Source organism: Phocoena sinus, chromosome 4 (genome assembly GCF_008692025.1).
Source record: "Phocoena sinus isolate mPhoSin1 chromosome 4, mPhoSin1.pri, whole genome shotgun sequence".
NCBI lineage: Eukaryota > Metazoa > Chordata > Mammalia > Artiodactyla > Phocoenidae > Phocoena > Phocoena sinus.
Window position 1 is genome coordinate 29,487,016 of NC_045766.1, and position 24,390 is coordinate 29,511,405.

The following is a 24,390-nucleotide window of genomic DNA, read 5'->3' on the forward strand; positions in this document are numbered from 1 at the left end:
CAATTCCATCTGGGGAGAAATGATAGCTCCATTCTAATTAATTCAGGCATTATGGCACTTGATAAGAGTGAAAATAGAATCTTTTTCTTGATATTTAAAATGTAAGCTTTGAAGCAGCTATATGAAAGTCTTGTGAGCCAGGACTAAATCAGCCACATTAATTTTCCTTTTTTTTTTTTTCCTTTATTTTTTTTCCATCTCTGCAAATATTTAACTCTTGGCAAAACTGAAAACTCACTCTTCACTGGTGCCTGAGAAATATAATACTGGAAAGGAAAAGGACGAAAATAATATGGAATGAAATGCATGACATGTACTGGGAAGCAAACTTCAAATGAAACTTCCATTTATGGCTTAGTCAAAAACATATGGATATGCAAGCTGAAAACCAGAGCTAGTGGGAAAGCTAGGTGCCTGGCTAAAAATACACTTTTTGTGGCAACCTGAAATCATTTTTTTGTAAAAGAAAGTAGCAGCCCAAACAAATCCTCCCCAACACACACAGTGGACCTGCAGACAACTACTTACTTAGTTCAATGAAAGTAAACCAGGTCAAAATTGTATTTTTTTTAAAAGGAATTCTCATACTTTCCTAACAAATTAACATTCCAAAGAAAATGGAAAAAATGAGGAAATTAAGGAAGGCACAAAAATTTATGTACAAGAATATTTACCGCAATATCATTTATCATAATAAAAAATAGAACCAATCTATACGTCCCTCAATAAAAGAACTGGTTAAGTAAATTATGGTAGAGTCACACAGTGGCATATTGTACAGTCATTAACATGATGTAATGGTGTATAGAAAGAAATATGCCCAAGTCCATTCATAACTTAAATACATGTACAAACTAAACAATGAGAATCTAGTTTGTACCTATCAGAATTATAAAGACTAAAATGTTTGATAATGAACATTATTGGCCAGAGTAAGAATAATATTGGCCAGGGAGAAAGAAACACTTTAATACACTGTTGGCAGGAGTGTAAATTGGTGAAACGTTTTTGGAGGGAAGTGGAACATCTATTACAACTTTAAATGCACATAACCTTTGACCCAGGAATTCCACCTCTGCAAAATTATCCTATACCTAAACAGCATACGGCACAAGGATTTACATACAGGGACGCACATTGTGGCATTGTTCAATAATAGCAAACAATCAGCAAAGAACCTAAATATCCAGCCTAGGGGACCGGTTGAATAATTATGGTTCATCAGTAGAATGGAATATTATTTACTGCTAAAAAAGAATAAATACATCTATAAGTGCTAATTTAGGAAGCTCTCTAAGATATGTTAAGTTTTAAAAAGGCACATACATCCAACCACACGTATGTATGTAGAGTATTTCTGGAATACAGATGGCCCTCTGTATCAATGGGTTCCGCATCCACGGATGCAACCAACTGTGGATAGAAACTGAATCTCCAGATGCGGAACCACGGATACGGACGGCAGACTGCACTGCACCATTTTATGCAAGGGACTTGAACATCCTTGGATTTTGGTATAGTGGGGGTCCTGGAACCAATCCCCCGTGGTTACCGGGGGAAGAGGGAAGGCTGTACTGAGGAAGCTGGTAGTAGTGGTTTCCCTGGGGAGAAGAGAAGGGCGGAGGGTCCTGGTGTGAAGGAGACTTACTTCTCTTGAATGCTCTTTAGGACTGTTTGAAAATTTCACCATGTTTGTGTTACTTTTCCAATAAGAACAGCTAATCAAAAAATATCTATTGAAACAGAAAGATGCTCATGATATATATTAAGTGAATAAAGCAGGCTACAAAAAAGAACGTAGAGGATTCTCCAACCTCTTTTGTTTACATTTGTATTGAAAAAAGACAAATACGAGACAATGTTAGTGTGGTTTTGAACGGTCAGATTACAGTGTTTTTTATTTTCTCATTTTTTGCTGATCAGTATTGTCTACAGTGACCAAGTAGTAATTATATAACATGGGAGGAAAATAACATTCTTTTTTTTTTTTGCGGTACGCGGGCCTCTCACTATTGTGGCCTCTCCCGTTGCAGAGCACAGGCTCCGGACGCGCAGGCTCAGCGGCCATGGCTGAAGGGCCCAGCCGCTCCGCGGCATGTGGGATCTTCCCGGACCGGGGCGCGAACCCGTGTCCCCTGCGTCGGCAGGTGGACTCTCAACCACTGCGCCACCAGGGAAGCCCCGAAAATAACATTCTTGAATCTTGCTGCCTCAAATATGTTTTCGAATCTTAATTTTTCCTGCATTTTGTTATTTTTTTTTAAACCAGGGAGATGGCTGATCTTCCTCTCTTCAGTGCACGTAATGAGGAAAGACCATGAAGGCTTTTGTTTTCCTGGCTTCTCTTATGGTATTATTTTGCTGACTTCAACACAGAGAATTATCCAGAGTCAAGCGTGGCAGAACAGCTGTTCCTGACCACCAGCAACTGCAAAACACCCCGGGAATAAATTTAGACTTCCAGCAAGGGAGAAGAAATCAATCTTGCAGTTGATACAGGGTGGGGGAGGTGATGATCAGGTGGGGACAACATCACCAGGGGCCCCAAAGACGAGATCAAAAAAAAGTGTCCAAATGTCACTCAACACTTATCATTTTGGAACAAGTGGCCGAAGGACAAGCCATCCCAGAATCCCTCTGCCTAAAACTGTAACTGGGCAACATTCTCCACAGCAAGGAAGTTCCTGAGGACAAACTACTGGAAGTCAGCCAGCAGATAGTACTAAAACTGTCCCAATTATTTTTAAAACTCTCGAAACAGAGGCCCGCAGCTTAGTGAAGAGATTAGACTCCATTAAAAATAAATAAGTAAATGAAGGTCGTGTCCACAAAGAAGGGAATGAGGAAAAGCTTGACCTGGCCTTTACCTCTTTCCTAAGAGACTCTGTGCTTCTTTGGGGTATGGGGTGCCCCTCCGGAATTTTTCAGGGCTTTAAGCTTGCAGAGGCCTGACTCTTTGGTCAGCTCTCAGCTAGCAAAGTTCAAGATGGGCTTATACACTGACCCTATGAATTTAGACAATACACTTCAATAATCTAGTTGCCAAACTGCAACGTCTCCCCTGGTTTTTGAAGTTTACTTGGTATGACTGGGGTCAGAACTCTCTGGAAAGTGGCTTCAGCATTCACATACCCAAAGCTCATGTGTGCACTGACACCAAGTGCCAAAGTGACAAATGCCAATGTCACCATAAACGTCTCTGTCAGGCAAAAATCAGTTAAAAGTTGGTGAAATAAGTCAGACAGAGAAAGATAAATATTATATGTTATCACTTATACGTGGAATCTACAAAATAAAACAAATGAATGTACATAACAAAACAGAAACAGGACTCACAGATACAGAGAACAAACAGTGGGGAGAGGGAAGCGGGTACGGGCAAGATAGGGGTAGGGGATTAAAAGGTACAAACGACTATGTATACAATATATAAGCAACAAAGATGTACTGTACAACACAGGGAATAGAGCCAATATTTTAAAGTAACTATAAATGGAGTATAATCTTTAAAAATTGTGAGTAACTGTTGTACACCTGAAACTCAGACAATATTATACATCAACTACACCTCAATTAAAAAAAAAAGAAGTTGGTGAGCACACTCGGCGTTCTTTTCAGGTAACTCAAGTTAAAGACTGGATCTCTGAGTGCGTTTTTGCCAGTTGTTCTGATGGCAGTTTCCAATCTCTGTGCTAAGGCACAGAGTTCCATGGCCGTTCCTGCACTTGGCTGGTGACCAGAGGTATCTGAGCACTTGAAAACAGCACCCATTCCTAGACTCCACCCTACATGGTCTGAGACAGGATTTCGCAGGGGTGGGGTCCAGGCAGTATTTCTCCCAGCAGCTGTACATAACTGTTCTTAGGGGAGCAATCAGGCTCCTACTGGACTCTGAAGATGTATGTGTAACAAATGGCCCAAGGAATCCGACCCGTGCCAGACCTGGGCCTCCACTTGAAGAAACATGGATCTTAGAGACCAGGGAATGACTTGTTTGCCACAGGTAGACTCGGCTGCAGAAGCTTGACGATTCATGCTTCTGTCTCTATTGTACACTGGGCCTAGAGCCTTCTTCCCTACACCCCATCCTCCTCTCCCACCATAAAAAGCTCAAGACACCAACCAAATGGCTCTCCTTTATTTTTTCTTTCGGCTATTATAAAACGAATATCACCATATTACAGAGAAAATTAAGGGGACCACCCCCAATTCAAAAGCCTTACCGTAATCACTATGAACATCTAAAAATACATAATGGATTTACTCAATACATTTATTCTACTAAGTGGTGCACCTGTGATGCATAATGCACTTGGCCATGGCCTAGAAATACACAGGTGGAGAGCATCGTCTTGTGGGAAAAGAAAATCTAAACAAAGTCTTTTTTAGAAAACAAAATTATAATCATAGTATAAACAATTTTGCCTGCTTTATCAAATCAGACTGATATAATCAAGTTTTCCATGTGCCATATAGTCCTATAACTACTATTAGTTACAGATATATTTATTTTCATATTGCAGGCATTTAATGGTGGGGGGAGCATCTTTGTGTACAGTTTTCCAAAGTGTTCATCTAGCAACTACTTGGGAATTGTACCTTGGGGGATATTTTCTTCAGAAAATTTTGGCATCAAACAGTTTTCATGGCTCTTAAGACTTCTTATCAAAGAGGAGATTTGCTACCTAAATTTCTAAATTTTGTGTAATAAAATCTATAAGTCTTCATCACATAATCTTAATGCATATGCATTAAGATTAACTTAACAGTAACTTAAAATCTCCCCATATTTTAAAATGTCTGATATAGATGAGAGATTCACAAGGTTCACCAATAGGCAGAAAACACAAGGTTCGTTTCTTTATCGACTATTACGTACCACTTTATTGCACAAGAAGAATTGAATCAGTTGACTTAATTATTTGTGTTTGGCCCCCATTTCACATAATCTTTAAAAGCCTTAAAAGGTAGGAACTGTAATGAATCTCCTTTAGGAAATGCTGAAGAGTGGTCTTCAATAATGCCGACAGACTAAATTCTGACAACTGATGGATTCCTCCAAATCTCTCTAAGAAAATCATACTGATTTTCTACAGCATTTAGAAAACTGCTCTCTCTTTTTTTAATCAAAAAAAAACAAAAAAACATTGTAACCAGAACCCCTTCCCCTTTCCCTGTGCCCACAAGTCTTCCTTCCCTTCCGTAAAGACCCACTTCCCACCACAGCACTCTTATCAGCGCCCCATCACCACCACCCTCCCCCTTAAGGGTGGAGGTTTTTCAGTTGTCTTTGGGTTTGTGTGTGTATGTGCTTGTGTGCGTTAGGCTAACTCATGCTGCGGAAACCGCAAAGTTCAAAAAGTAGTGAGAACATCAGAGCTGGAAAAATCACAGTAGCCAGATGTGTCTGCCATAAGCTCACTAAATAAATTTGATTAGAAGGAAACTACTGGAAAAAGACAAAAATAAGATAGCCTACGTATAAATCTAACTTTCAGCAAACTTTCAGGATACTTCTCTACATGCTTTCAGCAACACTAGGCTGCGGTGTCCCTTAGCTATTTTATTTGCTTTTGATAAAATGTCTTCAAGTGCCTTTGTACACTTCCTAGAGGGACAAAGGAGCCAACTTTGCAAACTGAGCAGAGACTAGATTTTCCATCTTGTCTTGAAAAGCATACCCTGCAAAAAAAAAAAAAAAGCAAGCAAGAAAACCACACGTGTTTACAATTTGAAATACAGATCAAGATAGACCTGGAGGACAAACTCTGGCCTGATGGATGGCACATCTTCAAAGGGGGAGTGTGTGATATTTAAAAAATTCCTATAGCATTAAAAATACACTCTGGCTGCACTTTACCAGCGGTTTCTCAACTGGCTAGGGCTGGCAGTCTGGTGAAGTTGTTATACAGTCTTTATTTTTCCTGTCCTGTCTGGGAGGATACTGGCACCCCAGGTCAGGGTCTCATTCCAACAAGGAGGTCCATTAATGTGTGACAGGAGGCCAGCACACCATGGTTGACGATCACTAGGGTTATCACCAAAAAGGCAAAACTGTCTGTCACTTTCTCTCTGCAAAGACATTTTAAAATATGGGGAGATTTTAAGTTACTGTACGAGTTCAGTCCTCGTGTGCTGAGAGATAGGAAGACCTTGACACCATCACACTTGCAGAAGGAAAAGGTTCTTCATGTGGGGCTCGAAGTGAACCTGCCCTTCCCAAACTGCCTCTGCTCATGAACGAGCCCAGGCTCGAGCGTGTTTCTCACAGTCGCTGCCTGGGGTTCAAGATTAGTTTCGCAACGTGTGAGCAAAAGTGTCCAAAAGATCAAAGCTGCAGGAACTGAGGTTGGCTTTTCCTGAGGGAGAAGGAAGAGGATGGCTTTCTATCGCACACACCACAGGCTCTTCCTCTGGCTACACAGGCCAGAAAAGTGAGGAAAAAACAGGCTACTAGCTCATAATAATAGTTACAACAATATATTTCTTGGGGAGCTTTCTCTATGCCAGCTACCAAGGCATGGAATACCTAAATACTCAAAACTTTTATGGGGAAGAGACTATCATTATCACCATATTACAGATAAGGAAAATGAGACCCAGGTTAGATAATAAACAAAACTAGTAAATGTCTAACCCAAGAGAAACTCAGTTCTGACTCCAGGTCTTCCCATTAACCACTATACAAAGAGGTCCCTGCCCACCACACCACCCGCATTACCGCCCTAACAACCTAACTGGTTTCCTTAGCAGGTTCCATTTGCCCCGAGTCCATTGTTTTATGTATTATAATATGGGCTGTGTAGAGTCCTTTTTATTTTCCTGTTTGTTTCATTTTTTCCCCTCCTTCAATAAAATTTAGTGGCTATTAAAAGTAATTAATCATACCAACAACCCACTTAAAAGATATGAGATCCCACCTGGTTTGTGTCATGCAAAAAAAATCAACTTTCACACTTATAGTAGTTTTCCCCCTTCACTGTGTTACGTAACAGTGAGGATTTCAAACAAGTTGTCAGCCCCCAAGTGATACGGCCTCCGCCCAGTGGTAATCTCTCCTCTTCGCTATCTAAAGTTCTCCAAAACCTTCCTTCTTCCATTCACTGGGTATCTCCGGGGACTCAGACGCAAAGGGGACCAATCTGCTCAAACAGAATCAAATTGGATAAAACCTGACAGACAACCCGATTTGGTAAATACAAAAACAAAAATTTCAGTTAAAAATTAGACCAAGCTGGGGGCTTCCCTGGTGGCGCGGTGGTTGGGAGTCTGCCTGCCGGTGCGGGGGACACGGTTTCGTGACCCGGTCCGGGAAGATCCCACATGCCGCGGAGCGGCTGGGCCCGTGAGCCATGGCCGCTGAGCCTGCGCGTCCGGAGCCTGTGCTCCGCAACGGGAGAGGCCACAGCAGTGAGAGGCCCACGTACCGCAAAATAATAATAATAATAAAAAAATAAATTAAAAAATTAGACCAAGCTGGAGAGAGCTATTTGAAATACCCCTTGAGAGTCTGTTTCGTTTTACTTCAGCATTTGAAAAGCGAGTGAGTTTAGATACACAGCCAACCTGCCATCCTACCAAGAGATAGATGCCTTTTCACTGGATTCTGAGGCAGCCTGACAAAAGTATGCTCACGAAGTCACTCACAAAATGACTTTCACAAAGTCACTCCAGGATGCCTTTGAGTGATGGATCTCTTCTCTCCCAATTAAAATATGGGTTGCCTTACAACCCACATTTCAGGAATAGAGCTACTGAAAAAATAAGATATCCACTGACAATAAGTTTCTCGGGGGTGAGCGGGGGGGACCGGGAGGACTGAAACATTCCCACCAGGGGGCGCTATCCTCACTGAAAGTAAAAAATACAGAGTTCCTAATTTAAAGCTCTTTGCACACTAACCAGCCTAAAATAAATATTTTTTTATGAGAGCTTTTAAGATGAACAATGAAATTGTCTTCAAATCTAACATTCTATAGTTAAATAAAACTTTTCTTTCCACAAAGAACAATGATGACATAACATTTCATTACGTGCCAGGCATGGATCTACTATGCACTTTACTTATAAACTCATACAACCTCCTCACACTATAAATATAATCCTCATTTTACATATGGAGAAACTGAGGCACAATTAAGTGACTTAACAGAGTCACCAATAGGCAGAGCTGAGATTCAAAGTCTGACAGTCCGACTCCCAAGTCCATCACTAACACACAGAAAAACACAGAATCACAATATAAGATTTATTGCTGAATGTGTTTTGCTATGTCACTGATTATATCATAGTTCCAGAAATATATAAAATTAGCTTATTACTAATTCTATCACCTGACGGTAATGTTCATTGCATTTTGACATCATTTTCACTTGTACATAAATATCTATCAGTGAAGGGGACACATCACCTAAGTTCACTTATTTGTCAGATGTATGCCATTGAAAAGACCAAAATTCTAGAGTTAAGAAGAAGTAGGAGGAGGAGAAGGATCTTCTCTGGTTAAAAGGTAAAAAGAAAAAAAAATGCAGTTGATGTAAAACCGACATAGAAGCTTTGAATCATATTCCAAATATTGACTTTATATGTTTACATATATATGCTAATGTATGACGTAGGTATAATATATGTAAACACAGATGTACACCTATTATTTCTAAAATAGTGGAAATAAAATACCACATACTAAACCTCAAAAACAAAAAAAAGTAGAAAGATCTGCTCTTTCTATTTTTAAAGGTTGATAATAAAGAGTATAAACTACAGGCAGAGCTATAGCTTTAAATAAAATACTCTGAGTAAATCATTTATTATTAGGACCATATTGTGACTCTCTAAATTACCCCCAGTCTTTGGAGCTTACTTTGCATTCCCCGTTATATTTCCAAACTTGGGACACATCTGTGATTCTCGAGAGGCTAGCAACGCATTTTGTAATGGGCAAATATTCAAATATTATTGGAAAAACCCCAGAATGTGTGTCTTGAGAAATTTACTGCCCCGATTTATTAGAAATCTGGAAAAAGGTATTTTATTCAGCCACAGGTAAACTTGTTTCAGACATTCAGATTACAATTTCTTTAGATAAACTTTACCAGCAATTGGGCTTTTAGTGCGTTGGGGGGATGGGGGGAGGGCAGACTCACATGTGCCTTCAGTATTAAGCTTTTAGCATTCAAAGTCCTTCTAATTTAGTCCACTTCCTACTCGTTGTGCAATTTTGTAAAATTAAGGAAAGTACATGAAACAGCACAAACAAGGATCTTCACTCCAATACTGGGTGCACCACCAACACACTAAACCCAAATACCCATCAGATGGAGGCTAGTTAAATAATTATAGCATATCAACATGTTGGACTACTTGGCAATTAAAAAAAAAAAATGAGGCAGCTTTGCGTATACGGATATAGAAGTAGAAAAAAAGCAAGGTGCAGGATGGGAGGGAGACACAAGAGGGAGGGCATATGGGGATATATGTATACATATAGCTGATTCACTTTGTTATACAGCAGAAACTAACACAACATTGTAAAGCAATTATACTCCAATAAAGGTGTTAATAAATAAATAAATAAATATATTATGAGCAAAAAACAAAAAAAGGCAAGGTGCAGAACAGTGGGTATAACGTGCTAGCAATTTATGTGAAGAAACATACACATAACTGGAAACACTGATTGACTCCAGGCAACATACAAGGGACTGAGGCATGGGTATCAGAGGAAGACTTACTTTTTGAACACCCCTTTGAAAAACGTGTTTGAATTTTTTTAACCAGGTCCATGAAAGATCCTTTCCAATTGTAATCGGTTATAAAGTTAACATTAATAATTTAATAATCAGCTTTTAGAACTTTTAATAAAAATTAAATGGCTAAAGAAACCCTAGTCTAATGCTACCTAAAAATTAAATAAATTAATAAAAATTAAATGGATAAAGACACTAGTCTAATGCTACCTGATTTGTGGTTTCCTTGCTACACTCGCATCTGCTTTCTACTTGACCTCTTATATACTGGGGACAAGTGACTCATGGGTAGCTTTGGTTCACCACTGCTCGTAGAAGCAGTGGTACCATTTTCCTTGATCTACCCTTTAGATACGAAACACAACAGAGGTTGTTCTGAGTCGTTTGCTTTTTGTATATATTTTACATCTGCAAGCTTTAAAATGGTAGATCCAGACTTCCTGGAAGAAGGGACAATATATTTACTTGAATATACTGACTCAGGTCTCCTTGAGTCCATACTCACCATGGCTAAGCCACAGTTATAAAGGAAGGGTGTCCAGGAAACTGCTTCCATTTTTATCCTGTTCATTCCTGAAAATCCAACAGGAGATTCTTTTCATTCTCTAAAATTCTGCTCTGTGTATAAAGCAGTATCTGGATATCTGATCTTAAATGGAAACATTACCTGAAAACGGCACCATCTTTTTTAAAAACTTCAAAATTGGCCCTCTTATTTTTAGCCTTTGGGGGTGGGAGAGGATGACTAACAAAAGCTGACTGGTTCTGCTGCTGGAGTGTATTCATTCATCCCCAGTGTATTCATCCCCAGTGGGCAGAATTGTATTTCTTCTGAAGTAAAGGCAATTAGCAGAAACGAATCTCAAGTTTAAAATCACATTTATTCAAAATGAAGTGAAATGTGAGCCGTCCTATCCTAGGGCAGGTGTGGGGAGAAGCCACCCGCAGATTATGTAAGGGTTGAATGCATTCCCCAACCTCAGTTCCAGCTCTGGCTCTACTAGCCCACAAGCTCGGACTTGGGAAAGTTTCTGCATCTATAAAATGGGAATACTGTCACATCTTGTAGGGTTTTTGTGAGGACTGAATGAGATAAGGCAAGAAAACACCTAGTCTGGTGTTAATCACACATTGTTGGGGGGCGGGGCTGAGCAAAGAGATTTGAGGCCAGAACTGTACACCTTGGCAGTCTTCAGGGACCAAATTCACAGAAAGGGGCCCTTCTTGCCTTGGTCTGGATGAAGACAGGACGCCTAAGTGAGTTTTCAAAGAACTTCACTAAATACAACTGGAGGGGATGCTGGAGCTGTAGTGTAAACCCTGGTAGCAGTGTCATGAACTGTGTAGCCAAGAGGCCAAGAAAAGAAGGCAAGGGCAGTGAAAGGGTAATGCAGCCAAGAGGGAGGAGAAGATACTACCTGGGCGTGTGAGTAGGCACTGAGGCAACCAGAGCTGCTTCTGAGCTCTAGAGGCCCTCGGTTGAATGCTTGTTTATCCAGCTCAGGTCAAAGCTTACCGAGATTCGGCTGAGACACGGCCATGGACCTCTGGGGCGCTGGTGTGGAAGTGGCAGCTGGGTGGAGGTTCATATGATTCAGGGGCTGATTCATCGCCTTCCTAGGGTCTTGCCATGTGGTGATTTTTTCTATGTGACTAAAAGAAGGAAAACAATTATCTCTTTCATTGTTAGCGTTATCAATGTCATCATCACCAGTAACAACACAACAGTTAAATGATGCTGGCTCTTCTTGCCTTAGGATCTGCTTATACGAGCTTGACACATTGTCTTCAGCCAAGGTCAGGCTTGCCCACTTACCCTCCATCCAAGTTGGGCCACGTTGGGGATTTTGCAGGGGACTCTCTGAACATAAGTCCATGACTTAGCTGACCAGCTGCCCCTATGTGCAAACACCCTCTTAAGGATTTTCTGCCTTACCAGGGATGAACAAGACCCAGCGTTCCTCCCCACGGTCCAAGGAGCCTACGTTCTCCAACGCGCTGTGGTCACTACCATCCAAGCACTGCGATACCACAGTGCAAACTCCTCTCGCAAAGCCGGACCTTGCGCTCCTGCCTGCCAGCCCTCCCACACTCTCCCAGCTCATATAATTGACATAATGAGGATGCCTCCACCTGTCCTCAGCCAAAGACAGGGCCCTTGAAACCAAACTCATAAACATCACATTGCTGAGCTCTTACAAAGGGTAAGACACTGTGAGGTCCACATAGGTAATACCTAAACCCTCAAGAAGTTTATGTTCTACCATGCAAGATACCAACTGCGTAGCTGGAGAACAGGGTAGCAGGAAATAAGTGTAGGAAGTGCCAGATTATGGAGAAACCCAGATGCTGAGGCATAAGGGTTTCTGAGGGAGGAGACGTGATTAGACTTTTGGTCATATACAACTTCCAGGGTTTGTTATTACAACTTAATCTCAGAGAAACAAGCATGACATCAGCTTCTACCCAGAGTTTCCAATGTGTCCGTAGAAAGATGGATGGGGGACTTCCCTGGTGGTCCAGTGGTTAGGACTCTGCGCTTCCACCGCAGGGGGCATGGGTTCGATCCCTGGTCGGGGAACTAAGATCCCACATGCCTCACGGTGCAACCAAAAAGAAAAGAAAAAAAGATGGATGGGACATCTAGCTTTGTCTGCCTCCCTCCAGACCACACCTTAAGTCACTTCTGGTGCCTTAAAGACCCTGTGCCACTCCATAAACTCTTTTTTGAGAGTTTATTACATTTTTCTTTTAAAGATAAGCATATTCATTTGGTGCCACAATTCTTGTTTTATGAACTGTATCAGAGATCTTTCTGTATTTATCAAGGACAACGAACTTTGATAGCAGAAGCTGAACGTCAGTCCTCTGTTCCAAGCCTTGTAACTAGGTTGTCTCTCCCAAACCAAAGGGCAACGTCAACCCTACACACTATAGACCTTTCTGGATCCACGTGAAAAGGAGAGAGATTGCTCCTTTCAAACACACCTTGCTTTTGAATAACAATGGCTTCCTTTGAATCCTTAGCTTAGGAAACCACTATTAGTATCATTAGGCTAAATCCTAAATCAGTGCCATCTCCTACACTGGAGTTGTATTTTTCTTTTAGTTTGCTTCTGCTTCCTCACATCTGAATACTGCCACTGCTAAAATTCTTCTTCAGATTTCTTCATCCCGGACTGGAAGTTATTGCCATGGGGAGCTCATTCATTGCCTTGAGTGAAAACTTGGATGTTTTCCCAAGAAGGCCTTTAAAATGAGTATGATTAAAAAAAAAAGTCAGCTTCCATAAAGGAGGCAAAATTAAGTTTAACTGTTGAGTTTCATAGGAGCCATCCGTGGTCTTTAAAAAATAATCAAAAATAAACTGGGAGGAATAAAAATTAAAAACCAAGACGATTTTGTTAAGAAAAACACAAACGGGGCGGGGGGGTGGGTAGGGGGGCTGAACTACAGAGATGAAAGTCAATTACCTAAGCCTAAAGGAAGAAACAACTGTCTTAGTTACACCTTCAAGTTTAATAATTGTAATTCTGTTCAAAGCTTGCATAAAATCCTTTGTCAACTTTTGGTCTTGTGAAGACTCATAGCCAGCCTCAGGGTGTCTGTCACAGGCCTTCCAAGTGAGGAAACAATTGATGAGGATTTCAAAATTAAGCTCCCTTTAGCAAAGTAATGAGTTAAGAAACCCTTTGACTAACTATTCCTTCAGGACTCTTACTACTAAAACATGTTTTCCCAAGGTAGGCACGTCCTACAGAAATACTTTCCACTGTGGTACCAGGAGGGGAAGTATCATTCTCTCTTTCGTGAGCCTTTCTTAGAACCTCTGGCACCATGGATATCGATACTGTGGTAAAAGTAGCATGCGTGCAGCCCCGGTGAGACGCAGTGACATACACAGTACAGTGGAAGACATTTAAGGACGCTGCTGTGTACAGACACTCAGCTATCTGTCAGTGGTCGGAACTATACAGGAACCCGAATGATGCATTCCCAAATGCCAGTCCCCCACCCTCCCCTCCCATTCTGAACAAGTGGGCTGGGATTCCCAAATCTGGGGAGAGCAGAAAGGCCCACACCCAAAGTGGTAGAGGAGCCCAGCTTGCCTGAGGACTGCCACCACGGCTGGCCAGCCTCCATCCCCTGGGACAGAGGTGAGGGCTTTCTGGGGGAACACTCTGGCCCTCATTCCGATAGATCCGACCCCAAAGATGCACAACTCAGCCGGGGCTTCAAGCCCCAGAACTCCCCCAGGACCGTGGGAGTCTCCGCAGCCCACCCTTCAAACTCCACACCCAGCCAACGCTTTTAAAGGAGTTTTGTTCCCAGCGAATTTGTTAATTAAAAGTGTCACTCACTGTATTCCCCAAAGACTTGAGTACAAGAGGGAGCCTTTCATACGTGAGCAGTTCTCATTGCTCTGAAACAACTCTGAGAAGAAAGCCACTCCAACTCCCAGCCTCTGCACATCCGTCGACCCCCCGGCAGCTTTGCTCTAAAGTTCAGTTTATGTGATGTCCAGGGCGGCTCCTGGTCTGAATGCTAACGGCAAGGGCACTGCTCACAAGAACTTAATCCACTGCTCATGGTTTGATTTGGAAACTAAATTCTCTTATTGTTCAAATCACTTAGCTCCCCTCACCCCATTCCCAAACGTAGGATAAGCCACCCGCTATTCCATACTGCTGTCTCATCTCTGCTCCTTCTCTGAGCTACTGAATCACTTCCTTTCTTGTATTTCTCAGTGCAGCCTTACTGTTTGCCAGGACCCACAGTTTAGATAGATTAATCCCCACTTCCCTACTACTCCCACCCCTCCCTGATGTCACTCCCTTAAAGAGTCCACTTCAAGAAAATGTCTAAGGGAAAAAAGAAAAAAAAAAATCGACAGGGCTTCCCTGGTCACACAGTGGTTGAGGGTCTGCCTGCTGATGCAGGGGACACGGGTTCGTGCCCCGGTCCGGGAAGATCCCACATGCCGCGGAGAGGCTGGGCCCATGACCCATGGCCGCTGAGCCTGCGCGTCCGGAGCCTGTGCTCCGCAACAGGAGAGGCCACACCAGTGAGAGGCCCACGTACCGCAAAAAAAAAAAAAAAAAAAAAAAAAAAAAAATCGATAAAAAGAAAGAAAGGAAGGAAGGAGGGAGGGAGGGAGGAAAGAAGAAGAAGTCTGCTGTTTTAAAAGTCTAGTTTCTCTTAAAAATTTATATATACTTACATATGTATATTCAATCTGCCTATTAGTGTGTATTCTATGATCACACATTCTATACAGTTTTCATATGAAAATGGAACAAAAAAAGAAAATAAATACCAAGTATTTATGGTGATATATGCAAGTAATATGTTCATTGGAGCTTTTTTCCCCCCTTATCTAAACTCTTCTGTACTTTCCAGTTTTTAACAGTGATAATGCATTGTTTTCATAACAAGTAAAAACAAAAACACTCATGAAGGTGCAAAAAGACAAAAAGGAAAATGATGCATGGATATGCAGGTCATAGGTACTAAAAAGTTACTGGAGATAAACTACAGATTTGGCTCCTATTTTTGAGTGGCCAAAGTAAGAAGGGAAATGGATTCAATTACATGGCCCCATGCTTTTTATAAAGAAAAAAGAATGACAGTTTCTAAGAGAAAGAAAAACTCTTCTTGACACACACACACATATACACAATTTTCCTGGACTTTAAAACTGTCTGGGGCTTCCCTGGTGGCGCAGTTGCTGAGAGTCTGCCTGCCGATGCAGGGGAAGCAGGTTTGAGCCCCGGTCTGGGAAGATCCCACATGCCGCGGGGCAGCTGGGCCCGTGAGCCATGGCCGCTCAGCCTGCACGTCTGGAACCTGTGCTCCGCAACGGGAGAGGCCACAACAGTGAGAGGCCCGCATACTGCAAAAAAAAAAAAAAAAAAATGTCTGCAAGGGTTTCACATGGAGGCCTGGGGTGGTGTGCAGTGGAAATGGTACCTGAAAGAAAGATAATCAGGCCCCCTCTTCCTTTGGGGGCCCCTTTGACCACTACTTCCCATACTGCCTTTCTTCACAGTCTCATAAAGGACAAACCTCCAACCACATCAGGATCTGTGATGTCCAGGTTGGCAAAGAGCCTCAGCTCTGAGGACCTGCATTTTGCCCAGGGGCAACAAAGGTCAGCATTTATCTGAGAAGATATTTGGCTGGAAATGGTAGCTTATGGAAAACTGTGCTATGTTAAATAATTTTTCCTTCTGGAATTAATGTGTTCTTCAATAAAGACACAAGTTGAGAAAGTCATTTTATGTATTAGGAAAATTCTATGTTGGGGGTTAGAATGTCATGGAAATCAGTGGGGAGGGGCAGCATTACCACCCTCTCCTATTGGCCTGGCCCCTCCCATCGGCCTCCAGGGTATTGTTAATTTAGCTCCTATTTCCTCCCTTCCAGCCCCCTGCATGACCTTTCACCTTGATGAGGGCAATGGCCTCCAGGCTTCCCCTCCAGTCTCTCAGGTTTTCCTCTTGCCCTCCATCCCTTCCCCACCCTCCCTATCTGACAATCCCTTCTTTAACCCACCTCCAGACTCATCCCAAGGACAGCTGGGATCCAAGTCACCCCTGCATCCTTAGTCCACCCCTGGCCATTGACAGCCTACTGGGAGACAGCATGAGGCACTATGGCCTCTGGAAAGACCACAGGCTTGGAGTCACACATACCTGAGTTTTCATGTAGCTCTGACCCTGTGTGACCTACGTGGACAAGCCATTTAACCCATTCTAGTCTCAGCACCCATATCCGTGAGACAGGTAAAAAAGCCAACAAATGCTCCGGTTCCTCCTTGCAAGGGTGAAAAAGGTCTGCTCTGGGAAACCTGTAACCGCCAAAGTCACCTGCCAACGTCATGACCAGTTCACTGGGCTTCCCCTGCTCACTTCCTCAGCAAATAAATCCCCAGAAGGCAGCTCCAGCCTCCAGCCCAAGGCTGGCAACCTTTGGTTCAAGTTTATTCAACAAGTGTGGATTGTGTATCTATCGTGCACGTGACTTGGTAGGCATAAAAATGAAAAGCATTTTGTAAATATAAAATCCTGACTGGCAGCAGAACCATGAAAGGCAAAGATAAAACCTTATCTGTAAAAATAGAATCCACCGACTTCTTACAGCCCAGGAAAAGGCCTGGTGTTTTTGGACGGATTTACCCTCCAGTTCATGACCTATTACACTAAGTTTATGGAAGGAAGCCACACAACAAAGACTTTCTGAAATAGAGAAGGCCTATGCAATCCATTTTGTATTGCTGGAAGCATACAGAGATATAAAAATAGGAATGATTATAAGTGCTTAATTTTGAAAGAATTTAGAGTTCGTAACAACATAATAAGCTGCTTGCTCATTTCTATGGGCAAAGATTTCATTTCCAAATATAAGTGTTTGGCCTTTTTCCTCCTTCTCCTCTCCTAATATATTAGTTTCACATTAGTTAGTGTCAGAAATTACTTAGGGCTCCCTACACTCAACAGAGCTATTAGGGCAGGACTTAGAAGCAGCGTCTTCTTTTCTACCACCCAGGCCCAGCTAGGTGGTTAAAGAGAACCACACCAAAGAGATGGGAATTTAAAGGCAACCTGGGGTCATAAAACCAAGGCTGACTGGCTCAAAACTCAGTTCACACTCAGCGCTGCTTGGCTTCATCCCCTGGCCAATCCCCGTTTCTCTTTAACCTCTCCCCTCATTCTTTCTTGTTTGGGGGGTGTTAATATTTCTCTTCCAATGGAACATAAGCTCTTTCGATGACAGATAGGACCCTAGGGGTGGAGCAAGGTGTCCTGCACATTGTAGGCACTTGAAAAACAATACTCCTGCAACCCCCCATAATATTCACAAGACCAATCAAGGGCAAAAGTAAATTATCTTACTTTTAAAAATCAGACATTAAAGTTCTTTTTGACTTACCAGGCCAATTCACCACCCTATTAATGTTCTAACAAAAGTATATATACACTGAAGATTATGTGCTTAAAAACTGCTAACTGAAATAGCTTTGCAGCTTGCTTGTTGTGAACCAGTTCAATTAAACTCATCAGTGTTAAAAATGAAGACTGACACAGATTTGCATGAGGTTGATAATTTCCCAGACAGGGCTTGCCAAGTAAACTGGAACCACTGTCAGCAGACAACAAATATTATGCCAATGTTTAAGCCTATACCAGATGGCAAGAAGAGTTGCCCAAGACTCACATTAAAGTTTTGAAAATTTTCTGCAATTAGAATTAAAATACAAACACTAGAAGCTGGTTTACTTTTATATTGTATTTCAGGGATAAATGCTGCCTGTGTTTCAATCACATTAAACATGGAGGCAGCGTGTTCTGATTTAAATTTCAAGACCTAGGAAATGACACATCACATCTTACTCATACCTTGCATTCCTCTGAGTGGCGCCTTTTGTTGCACTTTGTTTTTTGCCAGTGATACTTAGCTCTTCCGACGGACACCAGAGGTGGGTCTTAACCACAAGAACAAAGACAGCTGGAATACACACTTACTAATTCTCCCAGGCCCAGAGGCACACTCTTTCTTAGTTCCTCTGCTGTCACCAAACCCAGAGAGAAGTGGGAGCTGATCACAGTGGGAGCCCCACGGCAGTGGTAGCTCAAAGCCCACGTTTAAACTGGCAACCCGATCTGATTAGTAGCCATCAGTAAATTGTTCCCCTCTGTTTAACCCTATCAGCCCAGCTGGTTCATGGGAAATTTGGCTCCTGAATATACTGACAATCGGAAATAAAGTGCTGGCTCTCCACCTGACTGAACAGATCCATAGCTAATGTTTTATTTTCTTTCTAAAGCCACCTGTCTCCCTCCCAAGTTGCCATCCTTCCTATTGTCACCCCAATTGATGATTCTTTGTCCCAAAGCAGCTTTCACAGCACTACAATTGGTTACAATTCTTATTCTGTTCTGCCCAAATCTAAAACATCACCACCCCTTGCTAGCCCGATTCATAAGAATAGAAGATACAAAGAGGTAAAAAGTCAGGCTGCAAATGTACCCAGCGGACACATCCATTAGCAAAACATTCATATCATTCACAGATTAAGTCCGAAAGCTATAAAAACCGACTCTCTCATGTCGTACAATAAAGGTGACTGTTCACACAACAAAAGTGTGTTGGCTGAGAAAGTTCATCCTTTGAAACCACAAGTAATTTATAGTTAAAAGGTTCCGGTCAGATTTTCACTTCGGCAGCTCATCAGACATAGCTGCAGTCTGTGACACAGGACTAATAACTCATATATAAGTAGGGGATTTTTTAGGATCCTCTAATAAAAGATGATACCAGACCAGAAGCGTTATTTTGGTGCACGCTTCCGGTCTCTACCATTCACTTGCCAATTCAAAAAATTTCCGAGTTCTCTGGAATTCCGAATGAATGGCAGGGATTGTATTTTTAACTACCAGGCTCTAATCCTCGACTTCCATCCCAGCAGTGCCAAGAAGTCTCTACGTGTTTAAATTAGCAGCAGTAGGAGCCGCAGCAGCGTGAAAGGTCGGCGGGCACTTCCGCCGCGGCCAGCTGTGGGCATCTATCTACGTGAATCCTATCCACAGCGCATTACCAGCTTTTCTGCAAGTTCATTCCTGAACCTGCTCGGCCCGGGCAGAAGCTGAGTCAGGCAGAGCTGCTGTCAGCCCCGAAGTGCAGAGTGAGCCCACGTGAGGCTGTAATATACGTAGTTCCTTCCTACAGGGGTTTATTTACCAGCGTTTTGTCCCTGGGGCGGGAAAGTAGGGGACACTATGAATACACCACTTTTGGAGAAAGCCTCTTTGGGAAGCGGGTGACTCACGGACACAGCCCCAAGGTGTGACTCACTGACCTCACCTCGTAGGTTGAGCTATTGTGTGAGGCACCCCGTCATCCCTGCGGAGGTCTCCAACGCCACCCGACCGGGGCAAAGCTGACTTGGTCTCTGCAAACTGGGCCAGCTCCTGCTTCACCTCATTTTTCCTATTCCCAAAAAAAGCAAGAAGAAAAAGGACGGCGTTTCTGTTTGCTTGTTTGCCTTTGGCCAAGCACCCGATTAAAGAACTTTGGCTGTATTGCAATTGTATTATCAACGCTTAGCCTATTTTTTCGCTTTTCATATCAGGATCAATAATGATATTAAAAGATTTATAAATCACGTTGTTTCTTGTGTTGAAACCAAACAACAATGTAAGAGTTTATTTTACCACTCTTTATTATTTTATTATTTCCAGGTATCAAGTATAAAATATGTACTTGGTACCTCTTTTCCCACTTTTTCCTTTTTCACAAACAAAAATACGGGATGGGAATGAGGAGAACTGAAGAAAAGATGAAGAAAAAGTGAATAGAGAATTCTAGAATTATCAAAGGAAGTGAAAGGCACTCATCCATTCATTCAGTTCGTTCAACAAGATGCATTTACACTGGCACTGGATCTTCCATGAGGATTCAGTTCCAAAATCAGTTTTGGCAAATGTGGAGTGTGGTGAAAATTACCACTGAAAATCCTTTAAATGGCCCATAATGTACAGTCTGCTAAGCTTTGTGTATAGTATAAGGTCTTTCAATAAGCCCAACACAGATGGATCCTTCCAGAGTTAGGACATGGTACTGTTTCTACAGCCAAGCTCCAGATGAAGTGATGCTGTCCCCAAATACCTATGTTGGGATTTGGTAGGTATGGAGAGTTGAAGTCATGCCACTTAAATAGGCATATGGTCCTGAATGCCTGCAGTGTTCTTTCCTCTGGGATGGACGGAACAGAAGATGATCTAGCGTGGGCCCTAGGAGCTGGCAATCAGGTGGCTAGTGGCAATGAAATAAAGGGTGGTGTGGAGGTTAACAGAGCACAGCCCCTATTATTATTGTTATTATAAATGGTCCAGAGCCTGACATTCTGTCTTGATAGCTGCATGTTAGATACGCTCCCCATATCAGCTGCATCTGACATCTGGGAAGCAGCTTTAATCTCACGATCAGTATTTTAAAGAATTTTTTTTAAACCACCGAGCTACTTTAAGTGCTCAAATACTTTGAAAGTTGTTTTTCCAGGCTTTCTGTGCCCAACACGTGTTTCAACGTGTTGTTTTTCCAGTTGTTCTTAAATGGGACATTGACACACAGCTTCTTCTAATGGGGCCAAATGAACTAAATGTCACTTGCCCAAAGAAACAGGGCAAAACCTCCTAAAAACCAAAAATTCTTTTGGGTTAGTCTAGTTTCTCCTCTATTCATGTGGGGAGAGTCAATCCCTTTTTGTTGGTTTTTTTTTTTTTTTTTTTTTTAATTCTGGGAAGAGGATGAGCCACCCTGGGCTCTGGGTGTCAGTCACTTTCTGCACATGTTTGAAAGACAAGACACATGGAATTAGAGAAAAGACTGGCACGAACCCCAACCCCAGTCTGGAGAAAGGCTGGAGGTGCTTTTCACAGTCCGCATCTCATTTCGCAAGAAATGATTGGGCGGATGGAAGACAAAAGAAGGAGAGTTGAGTTAGGCTTCCCAGGCAGGGAGGGGAGAGGGACATTGGAGGCCTTGAAGATAATCACCGGGCAACACTGCTTATGTTTCCTGTAAACTCAGCCCACAATGTCTCTTTACATGTATTTCTTGGCATCTCTGGTTGAAAGCATCACCGAAATGAGGCAGTACTGCAGTAGCTTTGAACTTTGCCTCTGCAATCAACCAGTTAAGAGACCACTGAAACTTTACTTAGCATCTCCAAGCCTCAGTTTCCTCCACTGTAAAACAGGCATAAGAACATCCTTTCATGAGGTTGTTTTGAATATTTCATCCAATAACAAAAGTAAAACACCCACTCGTAAGCGCCGGACACACATGACACTCTATAAATATTAATTCTCCTTCTTTCTCTCATGAAAATGTATCCCAACTTTTTACAAAGATCTGAGGAATTCAAATGCAAAAAAAATCTGCAAACACCCTAGGGTACAATGAACCCAAGAAAATGGGGGAAAATAAGAGTGGACATCCATTCACTGAAAAACCTACAGATTTATTTGATTTCACATAGAGTAGCTAGTTAATAATTGATCGAGAGACAAAAACATTCTCAAAACACAAAAGAACTAGCAAACCCCCAGTCTCAGTGGCTCCTTCACCACCACTCCTCCTCCCACCCTACATTCTAATAATAACAACTCTCAGATCCCGTGTAAGAAAAGGCCAAAGCTGAGATTCCTCTAGTGCCCTCATTAGGCACTTTTAGCAGTGATGAGCATCCCATGTCAGCACAAGACTTTCAGCCTCATGTATAAAGTAGAAAGGATTTCAGCTTCAAGTGAAAAGCAAAAGACTGAATGCTAGAAAAAGAGTATCTAATGGCTTTCCATCCTTCCTAACAGAAATGTTCAAGAAGTTTTACACTAATTTAGTTTTTTAATCACTTACAGGGTGACAAGAGTTCACCCCCGTAGCTCACCCCAAAATGTAGGGGTACAGATTAGGTACAGAAACGCAAGAAGACTTGAAGTTTCTGTGACTCAACAAAATGGAAAAACAAATGTAGCCTAAAAAGTACTATAGTTTTATACAAAACAGGTTCATGCAAACTCCAAAGACAGTTAGCTTTGTACCCACAGGTGGATGGTAATCAAAAATATAATATGGCTTTAATCTTTTCTATTTAACAAAGAACAGAACTGTGGATCTGTTTCCATTTTTTATGACTTATTTCCCCATCTAAACCCCACTGTTCTTCACTAAAGTGGCTGGTATTAATTCTCATATTAAAAAACATCTATTTCTGTGTATGTAATTTTAATTTTGATAAGACTTTAAACTTATAGGAAACTTGTAAGAATATACAAGGTACTGTCACCTACTGATTCACCAACTATCGTATTTTTTTCAAAGAAAGATGGGGAAAAAAAGGCTAAGATATCTGAATAAACAAATTAAGAAACAGAGTGACACCAAGTTTGTTAATATCTAAACAAAAGCAATAAAAATTTGGCAATAATGATGACCCTTAATATCCTTTCACAGAAGGAGAAAATAGACCCCAGCCAAGAGGAGGAAACCCCAAGCAGAAGATTCCTTTATTTTTGGAGCTACTGATGGCCATGCCACAGTGTGACAGAAATCAAACATCTATATATCTGAACAGACGTGGGCTGAACAGCTTCTTCACTGTGCCTTTTTACTTAACTGGCAGGGAAATTTTTCAGACTGGGAGGGAGCCACCTTACTTGGGTTCGTTTATTAATTCAATCTCCAAATACGTTTTCTTAGAAGTGGAGGAAACATGTGTGAACAGCGTTTGAATTCTCAGCCAAATGTCCTTCCAATATTTTTTTCAGACATCAATTTTGAAGAAAAAACTATAAATATATCAACACCCGCCACATCAACCCTCTGAAGAATGTGTGATTTAAACAAAAGAAAGAACACAGCTTCAGGAAAATAACTTTAAAAATGCTCACCCAAGAACCCACAGCCTCACTAAGGGTCACTCTTGCATATTACTGAACTTAACTCGGTAACCTCTTTCTGGAGAGTAGTTTGTCAGCACATTACAAAACCCTTTAAAAAGCTTTGAACCAGAAACTCCACTTCCGCGAAGCTCATACCAAGGACACAGTTAGAGAGATACGGCAGAGATGGCCAGCTGCTTCTGAATATCTGCTCTCCCTCTCTTCTGGCTGCTAAGTGTGGCCAAGAGACTAAGTTCTAGACACTAAACAGAGTGCTGTGTGAAATTCTGGGGAAGTTCTTTAAATGGAAGGGATACACAAGCTTTTCTGCTTTCCACCCTTCTTTCTTCCAGCTTGGAATGTGGATGTGATGGCCAGAGCTACAGCAGCCCTCTTAAATCATGAGGAATGAAAGCCACTCATTAAGAAAAACAAAGTAGAAAAAGACAAGTACCTGTGCAGCCATCACATCAGCCCTTGATCACCTTACCTTAACATTAGAGATAAATAATCTCATTTCACATCCCTGTTAATCATAAGCATAATTCCAAACCAATACAACAAGTATGCAAAATGTATGTGCAGGGATGTCCATTGCAGTTTTGTTTATATCTTAAATGTGTCAAATGTTTAAATAAATTATGGTTCAACCAGACCATGGAAGACTGAACAGACATTATAAATGACACAGATCTATATTTGTTAAACTGGAAAGATGTTCACAATATATTGCTAAGTGAACATGATCCTATTTTGGTTAATATACATACATATGAATAAGGGGAAGTAGGTTTCATTCATACCTTTAGATTTGTTGATACTTCCTCCATTTTGTACAATAAGCATTATTTCTCAATCAGAAAAAAGGAGAGAAAGAATGAGAAAAGCTATCCTCCCCCACTCCAAGTAAACTCACTTCCTGCTTAAAAAATAATGTTGCATTCCACTTTTGAACCTAAAACTGCTAATTACAGCCTCCGAGAATAATTCCACAGCTAGAGTGTAGGGTTGAACATCTGTGAGTCCCTCAACTGTGAGCTGGAAAAAGCACCACCATAATACCCCTCTGAGTGCTTAGCCTAAAGGTGCTGTGAACCACGGAGGGGCACAAGGGGGCCGGGGGGTGGGGGGAGCAGTAGAAGGAAGGGATAAAGAGAATCAAGGGAAATTCTATAATTAAGCAATATTTCATGGCT

At 41.7% G+C, this 24,390-nt stretch overlaps 1 protein-coding gene across 2 annotated transcripts in view; it reads right to left on the reverse strand.

Annotated features, from left to right (window-relative positions):
* Positions 1-24,390, reverse strand: part of WWTR1 (WW domain containing transcription regulator 1) — a 133,756-nt gene that overhangs the window by 41,945 nt on the left and 67,421 nt on the right. For both annotated transcript variants that reach the window (XM_032630667.1, XM_032630668.1), the window contains exon 3: positions 11,266-11,402. In XM_032630667.1, the coding sequence (XP_032486558.1) occupies positions 11,266-11,402 (137 nt within the window). The remainder of the gene's footprint in view (positions 1-11,265; positions 11,403-24,390) is intronic.